Source organism: Lissotriton helveticus, chromosome 8, assembly GCF_964261635.1.
Source record: "Lissotriton helveticus chromosome 8, aLisHel1.1, whole genome shotgun sequence".
NCBI lineage: Eukaryota > Metazoa > Chordata > Amphibia > Caudata > Salamandridae > Lissotriton > Lissotriton helveticus.
This window is the reverse complement of record NC_136069.1, coordinates 322,630,640-322,648,314: the sequence shown is the minus strand read 5'-3', so window position 1 is coordinate 322,648,314 and position 17,675 is coordinate 322,630,640. Positions and strand designations below refer to the sequence as shown.

At 45.8% G+C, this 17,675-nt stretch overlaps 1 protein-coding gene across 3 annotated transcripts in view; it reads right to left on the bottom strand.

Annotated features, from left to right (window-relative positions):
- Positions 1-11,971: 11,971 nt before the first annotated feature.
- SGCG (sarcoglycan gamma) overlaps positions 11,972-17,675 on the bottom strand; it is a 1,080,151-nt gene continuing 1,074,447 nt past the window's right edge. For all 3 annotated transcript variants that reach the window (XM_078657093.1, XM_078657094.1, XM_078657095.1), the window contains exon 8: positions 11,972-12,874. In XM_078657093.1, the coding sequence (XP_078513219.1) occupies positions 12,701-12,874 (174 nt within the window). In that variant the 3' untranslated portion in view covers positions 11,972-12,700. The remainder of the gene's footprint in view (positions 12,875-17,675) is intronic.

Below are 17,675 nucleotides of genomic sequence, written 5' to 3'. Positions count from 1 at the left end.
CCAAGGCAGGGCGGAAGTCAGGGCAGTAGTCATCAGCAGCCGTCGAGAGGGAGTAGCCGTGCTGTAAAAGACCTTCGGTCCACTTCGACATGCAGGGGTCGCTTGACGTGGTTCGCGAATCCTCCAGAATTTCCCTGCGGGGCTCCTCACGACCCTCGGGCTGAACCGCTATCACTGATCCCGCCCCACGTTGGGTGCCAGTCGAAGAACCGGGCCTTATGGGCCTGGCGGCGCAGGGCACGCCTTAATCTCCGAGTTCACCTGCCTTGTCGGACAGAGACACGAGACACTCTGTTGGGCGTAGAAAATCAGGTTTATTAGCTGCAGCTAAGCACAGCTGTCCCAGATGTACAGAGTAGGTTCTCAGGAGACTGCCACTTCAATTCCGTGGCGCACAATCTTTTATAACACACATATTTACGACATGTATTCTCAATACATACAAAGCTAACCAATAGGAGAAGTTGGAAAACAAGCTATCGAATGTCCCAAATACGCCCTTCTTTCAGACTCTGTGTGTTACCCCTCCCCACAGGTTAATCAATGCTAGTGCCATAATCTAATTCGCAGGTGGCAGGATGTATTTGTGTGCCTCAAAGAATAGTAGTGTCAGGGCCTGAGACCCGGACCTTGGCGCCTACCTAGAAGAAGGAAAACTACAAGTCCCAGGTGTCCCGGTGAAAGGGGCGGAACCTACATAACAGGACAGAACCCAGAAGACGGGTTGTATCGGATTCGGAAAGCTGGTTTGGACTGACGGTGCGGCTGCTCGTCATCTGTTACGTGTCCGTGGTGCTTCGCTGGTTCCAACGCGAAGACACGGACTCCCGTGTGTTCGGCCCGGCTGGGTCGGGAGTTTGCCGTCTCGGAAGGGAAGCTCCGGTGACGAGGTCTCTTTGTTTGGAGTGGTTGTGGTGCTTCGCACAGCAGGAGCTGCGCGAAGACACAACCCTTGGTGGTTCGGTGTTTCCAGGAAGAAGGGGGTGTGTCGGCTGACGCACTCTGCGGCGCTGTGGTGCTTCGCTGTTGGCAACGCGAAGACACGGACGCTGGTACAGGCTTTCCCTCTGCAGGGTTGGAAAGGGAAGCCTTTGGCGAATAACGTTACGAGGGATGGAAGAGGTGACGACTACTGTCAACGTGGGAGCCTAGTGATTCTGTAGACTCCATTGGAGGTTGGCGGTAGGATTTGCGGCTCTCTGGCCATTTGACCCTCCTTGTTTATTTGTATTTGTATTTGTATTTGTATTTTCAACTTGTAGAGCGCCTTATCACCCCGGGGTCTCTAAGCGCTCGACAGGTGAGTGAGTACTGGCAGGGGGAAAGCAGACTAGATATTACCCCATGCCTCTTGGAAAAGCACGGTTTTTAGCTTTTTCCTGAAAGGCAGGAGTCTGGTTTCCTTGCGCAGATTTTCAGGCAGTTCGTTCCAGGCTTTGGGCATTGTGTGGGAGAATGTCCGACCACCAATAGTGGATCTTTTGATCCTAGGGCAGATCAATAGGGCGGCGTTAGCTGAGCGTAGGTTCCTGTTAGGGGCATATGGGACAAGTCGTTTTTTAATATATTCCGGGGCTTGCCCATATAAGGCTTTCTGCGTGATGCATAGGCCCTTGAACTTCGCTCGTTGATTCACTTATCGTTCCTTCCTTTGTTTATTGTTTTTCCTTTACACCATTTGATTTGGGCTCTGGTGCAACTGTGGATCCCGCCTTAGCTTCTGTGATGGCACAGAAGTAGGGAATAGGTCAACTATTGGTATCACCGCTGACTATACCGGTGTAGGGCGAGGCCTGACTAGCTCAGTAGGGGCTTCAGGGAGTGGAGCTCTGGTACGTATACCGAAGGGAGGAGGAAAGGATAGAGACTGCTAGCACCGAGCAGGAGGGGAATAACCTGTGCTTATATCATTGTAGGTATCTCTCTGGTGTTCTACTGAGAAGAGCGTCAGGTGACCGCATAGGTTGTTCCACGCCGGTAATCCTACCAAGGTACGCCTACGACCTCTATGAGATGTATATGTAGTGAGGTGCCCTAGAGTGGTGGTAACAGGTTCTCCCTTTGTTTTTCAGGTTGATACCTCTCGGGCCGCACCATCCCGGCCTTATATATTTTTCTCTCGCCAGACCGCCTCTAAGCTTTGGGTACAGTTCGGGTCCAAGCTTGGGGAGGTCTGGAGGTGGACCCTATGAGCATCACCCGGATCCGGAGGAGCGGGGAGGTACCTGATAGAATCCGATACCCACGAATAAACGCTCTTCCTGGTCGGGGTGATCCGCAAACAAGGCATCCTTGGATGATGTGTTACAAGCTTTGGTGCTGGTTCAGCGGGAGTTGGCCGACTCCAAGGCTGTGACCGCAGCATTGCGGGAAAAGGTGGATAGGCAGGCTCGCAACCCTTTTGATGCTTCTTCCTCCAACCCACAGATCCACGTTACGGTTCCCCCGCCTGTCCCTCTAGCCACACCAGAGAGGTATTCAGGGGATCCCCAAAAGATTCAGGCCTTCCTTACGCAAATAGCCTTGCACTTTTCTTGTCGTCCCACGTCTTTCCCTATGAACGTCTCTAGGGTTGCGTTCGCGATATCTTACCTCACGGGGATGCGGCCGATTGGGCGGTTCCGTTGGTATGGAACGATTACCTGCTGCTCTCTAATTGGGATGATTTTCGGAAGGAGTTTGAGAGGGTGTTCGACCGGAGGGCGACCACCTTTAGTGCAGACAAAGAACTGCTTGGGCTCAAACAAGGTAGAAGGGACCTGGTATCCTATATGACAGCCTTTAACCGCTTGATTGCAGAAACCGCCTGGCCGGAGGAGAAAAGAATGTCCTTATACTATCAGGGTTTGTGCGAGGAGATGAAGGACGTATTGGCGCAAATCGATCCGCAACCCACCTCCTGCATCGATCTCATAAACCTCACTCTACGACTAGACCATCATATGTCTGAACGGCGGGGGTGGGGGGGGCGCAGGGGGGAGAAGCCATTTCCAGTAAGAGAACTGGATCCTCGAGCTCCGGATGCCCCTAAGGAAGTAGGGCCGGAAGCGATGGACGTAGGGGCAGTAAGGCCACCCTTATCTAGGACCGAGAGAGAGAGCCGCAGAGCTCAGGGATTATGTCTCTACTGTGGTAAAAAGGGGCACTATGTTCGGGATTGTCCGACTAAACCCAAGAGACGGAACACCTATTTTCCAGGGAAAAAGGTGGCTGTGAGTGCGATGGGAGACCCCGAGAGGAGTCTTCCGTCCGCGACGGACGCTAGGGAAGAAACACGGGGTGCAGGATGGCAGATTCCCTCTTTGGCTATTGCGGAACAAAAGAACTCGGAAACACACATAATTTTGAACATGTTGTTAATGGTCCATCAGATAGCTCATCCCGCAAGGTCCATGATCGATTCGGGTGCTACGGGGAACTTTATCGACCAAGGGTTAGTACAACGGCTAGGACTGTCGCGAGTGCGCAGTAAGAAACCCGAACCAGTGTTAGCCGTGGACGGGACCCCTTTGAAGTCGGGTCCCATTACAGAACACACAGAAGTATTGGAGCTGTCCTTGCCCGGGGATACACAGGACCATGTGGAGAACATTGTCCTCAACATCATCGAGGCCCCCCAGTATGAGCTCATACTGAGCATGCCATGGTTATGTCAGCACAGCCCCACCATGGACTGGCGACAGAAGAAGGTACAGTTTCGATCTGAGGAATGCATAACGCAGTGCATGAAGGACCACCGGTCCATAGCGTTGGCTCTCGCTCTAACCCATCAGGTTGCCAGTGCGGCCGAAAAGGAGGTTGTGCTACCACCAGAGTATGTGGACTTTCAAGAAGTCTTTAGCGAGGAGAAGGCCGAGCGATTGCCACCCCATCGCGAGTACGACTGCCGGATCGATTTGGTGGATGGAGCAGTGGTGCCCTCCTGTAGGGTCTATGCTCTGTCTGAGCCGGAGAACACGCATCTCCACGACTATCTGGACCACTACTGTGCCTTGGGATTTATACATCCGTCACGCTCTCCGGCTGCCTCTCCGCTCTTCTTCACCGCTAAGGCCAATAGGGATTTACGGGCCTGTATAGACTATCGCGTTTTGAACCGGAACACGGTGAGAAATAGGTACCCGCTTCCACTCATCCCGGTGTTGTTGGACCAGGTGAGGGAGGCTTCCGTTTACACCCGCCTCGATCTTCAAGGGGCCTACCACCTGGTCCGCATTCGACAGGGAGATGAGTGGAAAACCGCCTTCAAAACGCGATACGGCCTGTACGAGTATTTGGTTATGCAGTTTGGGCTGTGTAATGCCCCGGCGGCATTCCAATACTTCCTGAATGACGTCCTGAAAGAATACCTGGAGCGCATAGCGGTCGTATATATTGATGACATACTCATCTATTCTGCATCTCCTGCGCAACACACCCAACACCTGTGTATGGTCCTACAACGCTTGCAAGAGAACCACCTTTATTGCAAGTTACGAAAGTGTGAATTCAGTGTAACACAGGTGGAGTTCTTGGGGGTGATCTTGAGTCCTCAGGGGTTCAGTATGGCGGAAAGGAAGGTGTCAGCCGTGCAAGAGTGGCCCATCCCTAAGAATGTGCGAGAGGGCCAATGGTTTCTTGGTTTCGCCAACTGTTACAGGCGGTTTATTTCGCATTTTTCGCAGTTGGCAGCCCCGATCACCCGGCTGTTGAGAAAAGGGGTTCCTTATGTATGGACTCCGGAATCCACGAAAGCATTTATCCATCTCAAGAATGCTTTCTGTTCGGCGCCTATCCTACGCCATCCTCAGGTCGACTCTCCTTTTGTAGTTGAGGCGGATGCATCAGACTTGGCGATAGGTGTAGTACTGTCGCAAAGGGACCGGGAAACAGGGCAGTTACACCCAGTGGCATTTCTGTCCAAAAAGCTGAACCAGGCCGAGGCCCACTATACAGTGGCCGGGAAAGAACTATTAGCGATTAAACGCGCCTTCCAGGAATGGAGACACTACCTGTAGGGGGCTCAATACCCTGTCACGGTGTATACGGACCATCGTAATCTGCAGTTTATGAAAACCGCTCAACACCTATCACCAAGGCAAATGAGATGGACTTTGTTCTTTGCGGAATACAACTTCGTAATAACATTCCGTCCCGGCACTGACAACCGTAAGGCAGATTCCTTATCAAGACACAGTGAAGAAGATGCCATGAGCCTGGTAACCGCAATGGCCATAGTGCCACCGGAGAAGGTCTTGTGTGTAATCACCATGGACGCTTTCCTGGAGAAGGTCAAGAATTATCGCACCTTAGCCCAATGGCAGGAATGGGCTACAAAGGACAAACAACGATCCTTACACCATGGTATGCCTTGCACAGCAACCGATTGTATTTGCCCCAGCATGAAGTACGCCTGAAGGCGTTCAACTGGTGTCACAATGCGGTAGTGGCCGGACATCCCGGTTACCGGAAAACGCTGTCATCCCTGCAACGCTCCTTCTGGTGGGAGAACATGTCTAAAGACGTGAAAAACTGGGTGTCCCAATGTGACACATGTGCTCGGGCTAAGGGTGAGAACTGTAAGGCGAAGGGGTTGTTGATGCCGTTGCCTACTCCTTCCAGCCCGTGGCAGACCATCAGTCTCGATTTTGTGGTAGGCTTACCTATGGATCAAGGGTGTAATGCCATCCTGGTGGTGGTGGACAGTCTGACCAAAGCCGGTCATTTCCTTCCGTGCAGAAACCTGTCCACGGCGGCTCAGACAGCACAGATGATACTTCAACAGGTAGTCCGGTTGCATGGCCTCCCTAAAGTCATTGTATCAGATAGGGGACTGCAATTTGTTGCTCGATTCTGGAGAACCTGGTGTAAGGCGTTACAGGTGGAGGTGGCCATGTCCATTAGTTTTCACCCGCAGACGGACGGCCAAACCGAAAGGTTAAATCAGACACTCAAGAAATATCTGAGATGTTACGCCAAGGAGGCCTCTGAATCATGGGTCTCGTTGTTGTGGCTCGCTGAACTCACATATAACAACTCCTGGCATAGTTCCATCAAAGAAACCCCTTTTAGGGCAAACACCGGGTACCACGCCAACACGTTGCCGGTGCCAAAGGGAGGTACAGAATCATCCTTCGGTACATGCTTAAGTAACGGACCTTTTGAGGATAAACAAGAGCATACAGGCAGAGCTGGTCCGGTCAAAGAATACCTACAAGAGGTGGGCAGACCTTCATCGTCAAGCCGGTCCACAGTATCAAGTGGGGGACCGGGTGTGGCTATCCACCAGGAACATCAGGTTTCGCTATCGCAGTGTTTTCCATCCTCGCTTCATTGGTCCCTATGAGGTCGTCCGCCAGGTAAACCCGGTGGCGTACCGACTGAAGTTGCCTGCATCCCTGCGGATCCATCCGGTGTTCCATAGCAGCTTGCTAAAGCCGTCTGTCAGTCGCAGGTGCGTGGCAGTTCCTCCTGTGGAGAGAGATGGCCAGCTGGAATACGAGGTTCGCAAGATTCTGGACTCCCGGTATCGTAGGGGTCGGCTGTGGTACCTCATATCCTGGAAGGGCTATACCTCGGAGGAGGATTCGTGGGAACCAAGCTCGGGGGTGCACGCTCCGAGAGCAGTACGCCTGTTCCATGCCCGTTATCCGGGGAAGCCCGGTTCTAGGAGGCGCATGGGAGAGGGACGCACTGTCAGGGCCTGAGACCCGGACCTTGGCGCCTACCTAGAAGAAGGAAAACTACAAGTCCCAGGTGTCCCGGTAAAAGGGGCGGAACCTACATAACGGGACAGAACCCGGAAGACGGGTTGCACCGGATTCGGAAAGCTGGTTTGGACTGACCGTGCGGTTGCCCGTCATCTGTTACGTGTCCGTGGTGCTTCGCTGGTTCCAACGCGAAGACACGGACTCCCGTGTGTTCGGCCCGGCTGGGTCGGGAGTTTGCCGTCTTGGAAGGGAAGCTCCGGTGACAAGGTCTCTTTGTTTGGAGTGGTTGTGGTGCTTCGCACAGCAGGAGCTGCGCGAAGACACAACCCTTGGCTGTTCGGTGTTTCCAGGAAGAAGGGGGTGTGTCGGCTGACGCACTCTGCGGCGCTGTGCTGCTTCGCTGTTGGCAACGCGAAGACACGGACGCTGGTACAGGCTCTCCCTCTGCAGGGTTGGAAAGGGAAGCCTTTGGCGAATAACGTTACGAGGGATGGAAGAGGCGACGACTACTGTCAACATGGGAGCCCAGTGATTCTGTAGACTCCATTGGAGGTTGGCGGTAGGATTTGCGGCTCTCTGGCCATTTGACCCTCCTTGTTTATCGTTCCTTCCTTTGTTTATTGTTTTTCCTTTACACCATTTGATTTGGGCTCTGGTGCAACTGTGGATCCCGCCTTAGCTTCTGTGATGAAACAGAAGTAGGGAATAGGTCAACTATTGGTATCACCGCTGACTATACCGGTGTAGGGCGAGGCCTGACTAGCTCAGTAGGGGCTTCAGGGAGTGGAGCTCTGGTACGTATACCGAAGGGAGGAGGAAAGGATAGAGACTGCTAGCACAGAGCAGGAGGGGAATAACCTGTGCTTATATCATTGTAGGTATCTCTCTGGTGTTGTACCTGAGAAGAGCGTCAGGTGACCGCATAGGTTGTTCCACGCCGGTAATCCTACCAAGGTACGCCTACGACCTCTATGAGATGTATATGTAGTGAGGTGCCCTAGAGTGGTGGTAACAGGTTCTCCCTTTGTTTTTCAGGTTGATACCTCTCGGGCCGCACCATCCCGGCCTTATACATTTTTCCCTCGCCAGACCGCCTCTAAGCTTTGGGTACAGTTCGGGTCCAAGCTTGGGGAGGTCTGGAGGTGGACCCCTTGAGCATCACCCGGATCCCGAGGAGCGGGGAGGTACCTGATAAGTTGTGTAACGAGAGAATACAAGAAGAGAATAGCGAAGGCCAGTCGGATAAGATAAAGTAAGGAAAGAATAGGAGAGCCAAATAGTCAGTAGAGACAGGGATCAATCAGCCCAGACATGGATTAGTAGACTCGGCCAGACCCTGACATCGGTTTCGTAAACAAGGACAGGCGGTTACTTTTTAACAGAAGAGACACGCAGCAGCTGGAAAAGGCAAAAACACTCCGTTCACCGTGTCGCCTGAGTAAAGGCAACACAAAATGGCGGCAGGCCACAAAATGGCGGCTGAATACGAGACGAGGTCAGAAATCAAAGAACCTCACAGGTACCTCCAGTAAGTGCAACAGGCCAGCGTTGCAGAGAGGTGGTCAAGGACACGCCCCTTTTTACACCTCTCTGCAACGCAGCTCTGTGGCAATTACTGGAGGTACTTCGTGGGCTAGTTGGACCCCTGGGACCCTTAGGATTCAAGGAGACTTTATCCCCAACTTAAAATGCGCCACGGGGCGCGTTTGCACAGTGGTGAAGGGAGGGGGCGGGGCCTGAGGTGACATGTGTGCAAACACGCCCTGTGGCACGTTAAAAGTTGGGGAATTAATTCCCTTCCAATCCTGAGGGCCCCTGGGGGCCAACTAGCCCACCAGGTGCTTCCAGTAAGCACCACTGCGTTGCGTGGCAGAGAGGTGGTCCAGGTCATGCCCCTTTTTACACCTATCTGCAACGCAGCTCTGTGGTGCTTACTGGATTCAAGGGAACTTAATCCCCCAACTTAAATGAGACATGGGGTGCATTTGTACAGTGGTGAAGGGAGGAGGTAGGGCCTGAGGTGACATGTGTACAAACACGCCCTGTGGTGCATTTTAAGTTGGGGAATTAATTCCTATTCAATACCAGCCGTGGTCGGCAGTAGGAGTTCCTGTAGGGCAGTGACGTGGGGAGGGGGAGGGGCAGGGTGGGGGGTAGTAATGTATCGAGTACGGAGCTTAACAGGTAAGTAAACATATAAATAAATAAAACGAATTTCGTTGCATGCACTGCATCACCAAATGCGATGCAGTGCGCGCAACTAATTTTGTTTTATTTATTTATATGTTTACTTACCTGTTAAACTCCGTAATCCATACATTAATACCCCCTATCCTGCTCCTCCCCCTCCCCACATCACCGCACTGCAGGAACTCCTACTGCCGACCGCGGCTGTTCAATACTGAGGGTCCCTGGGGGCCAACTAGCACACCAGGTACCTCCAGCAAGCGCCACTGTGCTGCGTTGCAGAGAGGTTGTCCAGGGCACGCCCCTTTTTACACCTCTCTGCAACGCAGCTCTGTGGCGCTTACTGGAGGTACCTGGTGGGCTAGTTGGACCCCAGGGACCCTCAGGATTCATGGGGACTTAATCCCTCAACTTACAACGCACCAGGGGCACATTTGCAGAGTGGTGGAGAAAGGGGGCATGGCCTTTGTCTACCTCTCACCAACCCCACTGCGTGGGGCTTACTGGAGGTAAAAGGTAGGCTAGTTGGCCCCTAAAGAACCCCCAGCAGTGAAGGGGACTTCGATCCCCATCTAAGAGCGTGCCAGGGAGAGCTTTTGTAGAGTGGTGGGCAAAGTGGGCATGGTACAAGTACTTGCCAGTTCTCCTGTGTGGGACTGACTGGAGGTAATAGTTTGGGAAGTTGGCCCCCAAGGATGTCCTTGGGGGCCAACTACCTCTCTTGTTAGCTCCAGTAAGTCCCACACAGTGGGATTGCTAAGTCGTCTTCAGAGGCGATGGCCCCCTTTCTCTAGCACTCTGCAAACATGCCTTGTGGCAGACTACGGGATGAGGGATAAAGTCCAATTTAGTCTTGAGGGAGTTTGGGGGACAGGAATCCCTCCTAGTACCTCCTGTAAGTTCTACGCAGTGGATTCTTGAGCGTTGGTTGGACGCCCAGCATCCTTTCCCCATCACTCTGCAAACGCGACTACTAGTTAAAGTAGCATATTTCTGCACCTCTGACTTAGAGGTAGTTTTAATCCCCCAGCCCTATTATGTACTAGGGCCTTACAGAGGAGGTCATGCTAATCCCAGGGGTACCCCAACGCATAGTATTCCCTAGTGTATGTAGGTGTTTTCACTGTATTCTAAGTGTCTTTTAGCATAGCACTGACTCTAGGCCTGGTTAGTCAGAGTCAGTTACCACCAGTACCCATCTGAAAAAGTTGTCGGAACAGGATGATTTTGCAACAAGGGTTCTTTCTGCACATATCTTGCTTTTTCCTGCACTTTTCTTTGTCTTTGTGGACTTCTGTTGCTTCTTTCTGCAGTTCTTTTGCTTCTTTCTGTGTGTTTTTTCTACTTTCTTCACATGTCCTACCTCTGAAGGCATAGTTAGAAACTAGCATTTAAAAAACCTTTGAAATTCACTTAAAAAACATAGGTTTCAGGCACGTTATAGTTAGAAATTAGCATTTAAAAAACCTTAGAAATTCACTGAAAAAAACACAGTTTTTATGGAAAGTTATAGTTAGTTGGACATTTCACTCATACAAAACCAGAGAAATTCTACAATATAGTTAGTCCAGCTAACTATAACTCACGCCCCTGCAATGCACTGTTGATGCCGTCACATATTACATCACTCATGACATGGTCAGTGACATCACTGATGACATCTCAAATGACATCACTGATGACATCATCCATGTGATAAATTGATGCATCTTCTCACACCCTAATATAACCTTTGATACACCCACTCTAAATTACAGACAGCCATTCTCAAAACCATAGACACTCCAACACCAATAACTACATACTCACTCACTGATTCTTAGGTTTACACACACATCCACTCACTTATGGTCACTCAGTACAGGACTATCATATGCACTCATACACCTATATAGACACTCACACACCACCACCCATCCATAGAGGTACTCACACACCTAGTCAGTCATGCAAATAATTAATCACACTACCATTTACTCACTTATACAGTTATACACACACCAGCTCAAATACTCATACAAATACTAGCACATTCTTACGCTCTTATACAATCACTGATACAAGCACACACCCATCCATACAGCCACTATCACAATCACACACTCTCACTTATAGCCATTTATGTACTCCAACACACATATTTACTGCCTTTCACATATGTAGTTACTCACACATGTACCATTGAAATATACATTCACTCACTAACACACCCATACACACACTCCCCCACCCATACAGTCCATCACAGATGCACTCTTGAAACCATGCACCCAGTGAATCACCCACTCACACATCTATGCACAGAGTCACAAGCACACCACCCACACAAACACTCAGGCACCCCTACTGATAATCAGACAATCAATCAATAACCCATATAGATACTCAAGTAGATATTCGCAGACCCATTCAGCCGCTTACTCACCAACAGACAGACGGATAGACATTCACACAGTTTAGTCACTAACCCATGCATTCAGTAAGATTTGTTTAATCACTAACTTATAGAATCAGTCGCGCACTTACTAAATCACCCATTCAGACACTTATACACCCACTGATTCTTCAATAAGCCTTTCCCTATATATATTAAACACATTTAAACTTTACAGAAACACATAGTCACTGGATGATGCCATCAGTGATGTCATTTGAGGTGCCATCAGTGATGTCATCAGTGCTGTCACTGACCATGTTATGAGTGATGTAATATGTGACGTCATCAGCAGTGCATTGCGGGGCGTGAGTATAGTTAGCTGAACTAACTATAATGGGGGAATTTCTCTGGTTTTGTACTAGTGAAATGTCCAACTAACTATAACTTTCCCTAAAACCTATTGTTTTTACAGTGAATTCCTAAGGTTTTTTAAATGCTAATTTCTAACTATAACGTGGCTGAAACCTATGGTTTTTTCAGTAAACATATATATATATATATATATATATATATATATATATATATATATATATATAATTACCTTAAAATGACAATGCCGTTTAAAAGTTAAGAAATGTAAAATAACGCAAATAAAAAAAATACCATTTGTATTTATTTTAGCAATCTCTGAAACATCTCAAATGAGTATTCTGCGATGTTTTGTAAACCAGAATTCTCTTTAATGCAAGTTGAAATGTCCACTAATAGTTGCAGTGATGGTTCAATGTTCTGCATTCTTTGTTACACACTTTCATTTACAGATACTTTCAGTGAATTTAAAATATGTATAGGTTTTGCGTAATCTACCGGTCCTTATGAAAATACTAACTGTGAAGCCTGCGCTGAATTCGGTCTCATTTTTACTCATTTACACTTGCTTGAAAATGCAAAAATGACAGTATGTAGCCTTTGTGTTATTGCAGGAAACATTGCATAGTAACGTTTGCTGTCACTGGTTGAAGTGACCAATAAATTAGAGAGCATATTTTTAATTGAGTAAATGTAGTCCAACGTGATGCTTGTTTTGTGACATTAGCTTGTGTGGTGGACTCGAACTCTGTCAATAGGAAGTAGTAAAAGAAACTGGTTATCCCTCCATGGCGGACCATGATGTTGTGACGTAGTTGAGTTCAGTGCATGCCTTGACTCTCAAAAGCTTCCACCGGGGATATTGGTATTCAATTGTGCTCTTCTGCATCAACTTATATGTGTTTACAGGTGTGGGTGTTTCTCTCCCACAGTCCAGACATTCAAATTGGGTTTTTAGCTGTGCAGCTCTCTAGTGAGTTTGTTGTTGAAGTGTCTGTCGCCAGTCAGGGTTGTTTGCCAGTTAGTGGTGTACATTTCATTGATAATATCCAGGCAGCTAGAGGCCTTGGCGGGAGCTTCATGAACAGACCCGGCTGTACTCAAGGCAGGTAGAGCTCACGCCAGCCACTGACAGGTACAGTTTGCCATCTTTACACACACAGATCTCGTAAAGTCCTTGAGCGTTGCCAGTATCACCCCTTGAACCCTGAGGCAGCTTGGGAAGTCGTACAGTTTCAGCATCAAGCACAATCTGTTCAGAAGATAAAAACAATGTATTCACTATTACACCAAGTACCAAATACTTATTTGAAATACAGGCGATTGTTATAATGATTAAGCTTGTAAAAAAAATGGTTGCCATGTCATGCAATATAGTCACAAATTCATTCATTCTGTTACTTTTAGTGACCTCTATACCTACTTGACTGCTTCCAAAGGCCTCAGGTGAAATGGTGGCTGATGTAGTCCACTGTGGACCTTTATTGAAATCATTCATATCATATTAGAAATATACATAACCTCATGAGACAAAAGTACAAATAATCCGTTAAAAATAAAACCTAATTAAAGAGGTTGTAATACAAACAACAATTGCCAAAGCCAATTAGTTTAGCCTATAAGTATTTTTTCTTTGCTTATGGGTGTGGAGTAGTGATAAATGTGAGAATTAATCAATGGTTGGTTGAATGGGTAGATAAGTGAATGCATGGATGTACTTATTAACACAGGAGAGTGTATTTATGAAATGTGGAAGGCATGGCTAAATGAAACCAGTGCATGGAAGGACAATGGGAGGAATGGGTGAGTGAATGAATAAAGAGGGCAAGGGCAGTTTGTGAGGCTAAGTCAATGAGTGGGGGCAGCGGTAGGAAAGTTAGACGGGTGCAGTGAGAGGAGCAGTGTGGGAAAAATGGACAATGAATTGGATATGGTCATTTAATTGGTAAGTAATTGAGCGCCTGAGTGAAAGAGCGAATGAACAGACAGTTGGAAGGGTGAGTGAGTGTACATATAGATTGCTAAATAATTGGATGAGTGCATGAATGGGTGTAGGGGCAGGTCTAGAGTGTGGTGGATGTGACAATGTCTTTTATATGAACAGGCTCTTCTTACATGGTTGATAATGTTTCATACGCCAAAGGCCTTGAAGAATGTTAACATCCTTGTTATTTGTAATTTGAAAGAATTTGAAGGCTTGATTTTGTAAATATAAAATTGATGGTACTAGATGTAGGCCTTTATTTACATGAAGTTCTTAGCTTCAAGTCCTGCATTTTTGTGTTCAAAATAGTTTATTGCATTTTATAATAAACAAAGACAATACAAAAAAAGAGCACGGTAATAAGTACACCGGAAAACCTTTCTACCAAGAACAATATATAAATGTAAAACAGGTGCAATATGATGTGGAGAATAATAAATTAAATAGGATGGGGAAGAAAAACAAATTATTATTATTCATATTCAAGCAGATGCTGCTTGAATATGAATAGTTAAATCTGAATTAATATTTGAGGGGAATTGACAGGAAAGGAGTCTAAAATATATTTTCATGAAAGCTCATTTTAAAATAAATCAGGAGGAGGTAGGCGAAATTTTTTACGTAATTCATCGAATGATAAAAAAAGTATTATTATTATATATATCTTTTAAATAAAAAATACCAGCTTCAATCAAAGAATGTCAACATTTTGCTGTTCGAGAAAGTTTTAATCTAGGATTATGCCATAAGTACATATCAAAAGTATTTGAAATAGTTGATTGAAAAAGTGAATCTACATCATCAACTATTAACTTTGTAGATTTTAAAATCATAGATTTATTAATTAACATTGAAGTATTACACATAGTTAGCAAAGTAGGTAAAGGAAATATCTAGAGAATATATCTTTAATGTAGTTTATAATGGATTCACAGTTTAATGTAATTGTTTTTTATAGAAGTGGAAAACAGAATACCAAGGTGTTTAATTTTATCACTTTCCTAAATCATTTCTTATAGGGGTAACATATAAGGTATTCAATGAAGATTGAGAGGGAAAAACTGTTTTGTTGGCATGTAATGTATAACCTGAAATCTGAGAATATAATGAGATCATATCTAATAATGGAGGTAGGGAAAATTCGGAATTACTAATTAACAAAAGCATATAATCTGCATACGCTAGTATTTTGATGATAACATAATTGATAATAATACCAGTGATAGCAATACATGTTCTGATAGTAGTTAGTAAGGGTTCAATGACAAGAAGAAATAACAAACGAGACAAGGGACAACGTTGTCGGGTACTTCTAAAAAGAAAAAACTGATTAGAAATTTAACCAATAATGAATAGGCGAGCAGAAGGAATAGAATAGAGAGCAGATATCATGCGAATAAACAAATCACAAAAATTGAATGCCAATAAGGTATGAAATAAAAATTGTCAGTGAATTTTATCAAAAGCTTTTTCAGCATCCAATGCAAGCACTCCAGATGGTTAAGATAAGGAAGACCCCTGTTCAATAGCATGTAATAAGACTCTGGCGTTATTGACAAAGTAACTATTTTTCATGAAACCAGATTGATCGAGATGAATAATGGATTCCATTACGGAGGTCAATCTGGTTGCAAGAATTTTTTAATATAGTTTACAATCTTGATTTATTAAGGAAATAGGGCAATAATTCAATACAATGGTCGGGTCTTTGTTACGTTTTGGAACAACTATAATCAAAGCTTCAGTAAAAGAACCAGAAGTTGAGCTTGAAACACTGAAAAAGGTAAAACGTTTAAATAAATGAGGAATCAGTTACAAGGAAAATTCTTTATACAATTCCACTGGAATTCCAGCAGGACCTGTTTTTTTCACTGCTTAAGGGATTTAATAGCCAGTTCAATTTCTTTCATAGTAATTTGTGAGCATAATTCATCTTTGGTTAACTGTGAAACTTTAGGTAATCCACATTTATGTAAAAAATTATCAATCAGGGAAGGGTGTCTTCTAGATGAGGTTTATTATATAAGGTTGAGTAACAATTTAGAAATTGATTAACAATATCCATTTGGGATAATCTAATCTACCATTAGAACCATGAATTGAATTTATTTTAGTTTTATCTTGTTTAATACGTAAATAGTATGCCAAGAGCCTTTCAAATCTATTAGCATTAAAACAAAACTTGGCTTTAGTATTAGAAAGTTGTAAACCAGCTCTACTGCTTAATGTTAAGTTAAACTCATAACGCAGCTTTTGCAATTTTATTTTAAATAGGGAGTCATTAGATGTTATGAAAAGTCTCTTCAATTTTGCAATGTTTGTCCAATTCTTTAATTTTAGAATTGAATGAGTTGTTTTCATGAGCCATAAGAGAAATGGTTGTGCCTCTAAAGGCATCCCATTGAGTTACCATGGTTGTATAGCCTTCTGGGTTAACAGTAAAATAATCCTGAAGGGCTGATAACGTTTTTTGGGGCATTTTTTCGTTAAGAACAATATGTGTATTCATACGCTATCTGTATTAAGCTTGAGAATTTGAACTAAGTTGTAGAACTATAGAAATAAGAGCATGGTCAGAAATATCAATATTACAACTGAGTGAATTAATTAGTGAGAAACTAATAAATAATCTAATCTTGAATAAGCTATGAGGATTTTAAAAAGAAAGTGAACATTTTCTCAGTAGGATGATGCAACCGCCAAATATCAACCAACTTAGTTGTTTAAAAAATTACTTTAGAGTAAACAAAAGCTCTAGGTGGTTGATATTTAGTTTGTGATGATCTGTCTAATAAAGGGTCACATTTAAGGTTAAACTCTCCTCCAACAATAGGTGGGACAGTGCCTAACTTGACCACTTCTGTGGTAAAGAGAGACGAAAAATTGGGATCATCAGTATTTGGACCATATACATTATTTAAAAACATAACTGTGTCTTGAATTTTAAGTTTCACTATAATATAACGACCTTCTGCATCTGAAGATTGGCTCAATATTTGAAAATGTAATCTTTTTTGCAAGAAGGATAGCAACACCATTTTTCCTATGTACAGCAGGAGAACATATAACAGTACCAACCCTTTTTTCTGCATAAAACTCATGACTGTATTATCAATATCTGTCTCTTGTAAGAAACAAGTATTTTGCAAAGTCCTGATGTATGAAGATGTTATTGCTATTAACCACTAAAGAAGGAATTTCCTAGGCTGCTTTTTGCATTAACACTAAGGGGCCGATTACGATCCTGCCCGGATGGGCTCCTGATGGCATCCGTCAGAAGCGAGTCTGAGTCGTAAGCGCGATTTACGGACGACTTGTACTGCTATACGAGCGAGCAAGTACAATACACATATAGCCTCGTGCTCTGAGCGACTCGTACCCATCAGCGAGGCCCTCTGGACGACTCCGACCTGGCCGACCCGTACAGCGCAATGGGCCGATTTCTGAGCGACCAGGTACGATGCATGCACCGAGCAGCAGAATCGAGTTGGAGCCTCCGACTCGAGACAGCATTGAGAAGCTGACTTCAGGGGGCCTTAGCGGGCCCCCCTTCACCCGTAGCCCTATGACTTGGTCACTGTGGGGGACTACACATGCGTGGATGGGGCGTCCGACATCGAGATGTCCCTGAAACAGGGGGTGCGCTTTTTCGCAACCTACCTTTATTCTCTATGGGAGCCAATGTACACTATGTACAACAGACTCCCATGGACTTCAATGGGACTCCGAGCGACCCGAGCCCATCAGAGCTCAATTGTACAGTACTCTCTCGCTCGGAGCGCGAGTCGCTTGGAAAGCTATACGGGACCGAGTCGGCCCTAGGGCTTTCTGAGTGAGATTGTAATCGGCCCCTAATTGATGATGACATAAAACTTTAAAAACCATTTGCCGCTTTTTTTGGGTGTGGATTACAATGAGGGGGAATTGTGTGAGCCTTATCAATTTCTAATTTCTCAGGAAACTTTAGATGTAGGAGACCAGGTTACACATTCTTCAAGTATAACCTACAATCATTACCGTCCACGTCTTCTGGTAAGTTAAAAATACGCAAGTTATACTGTCTATTGCG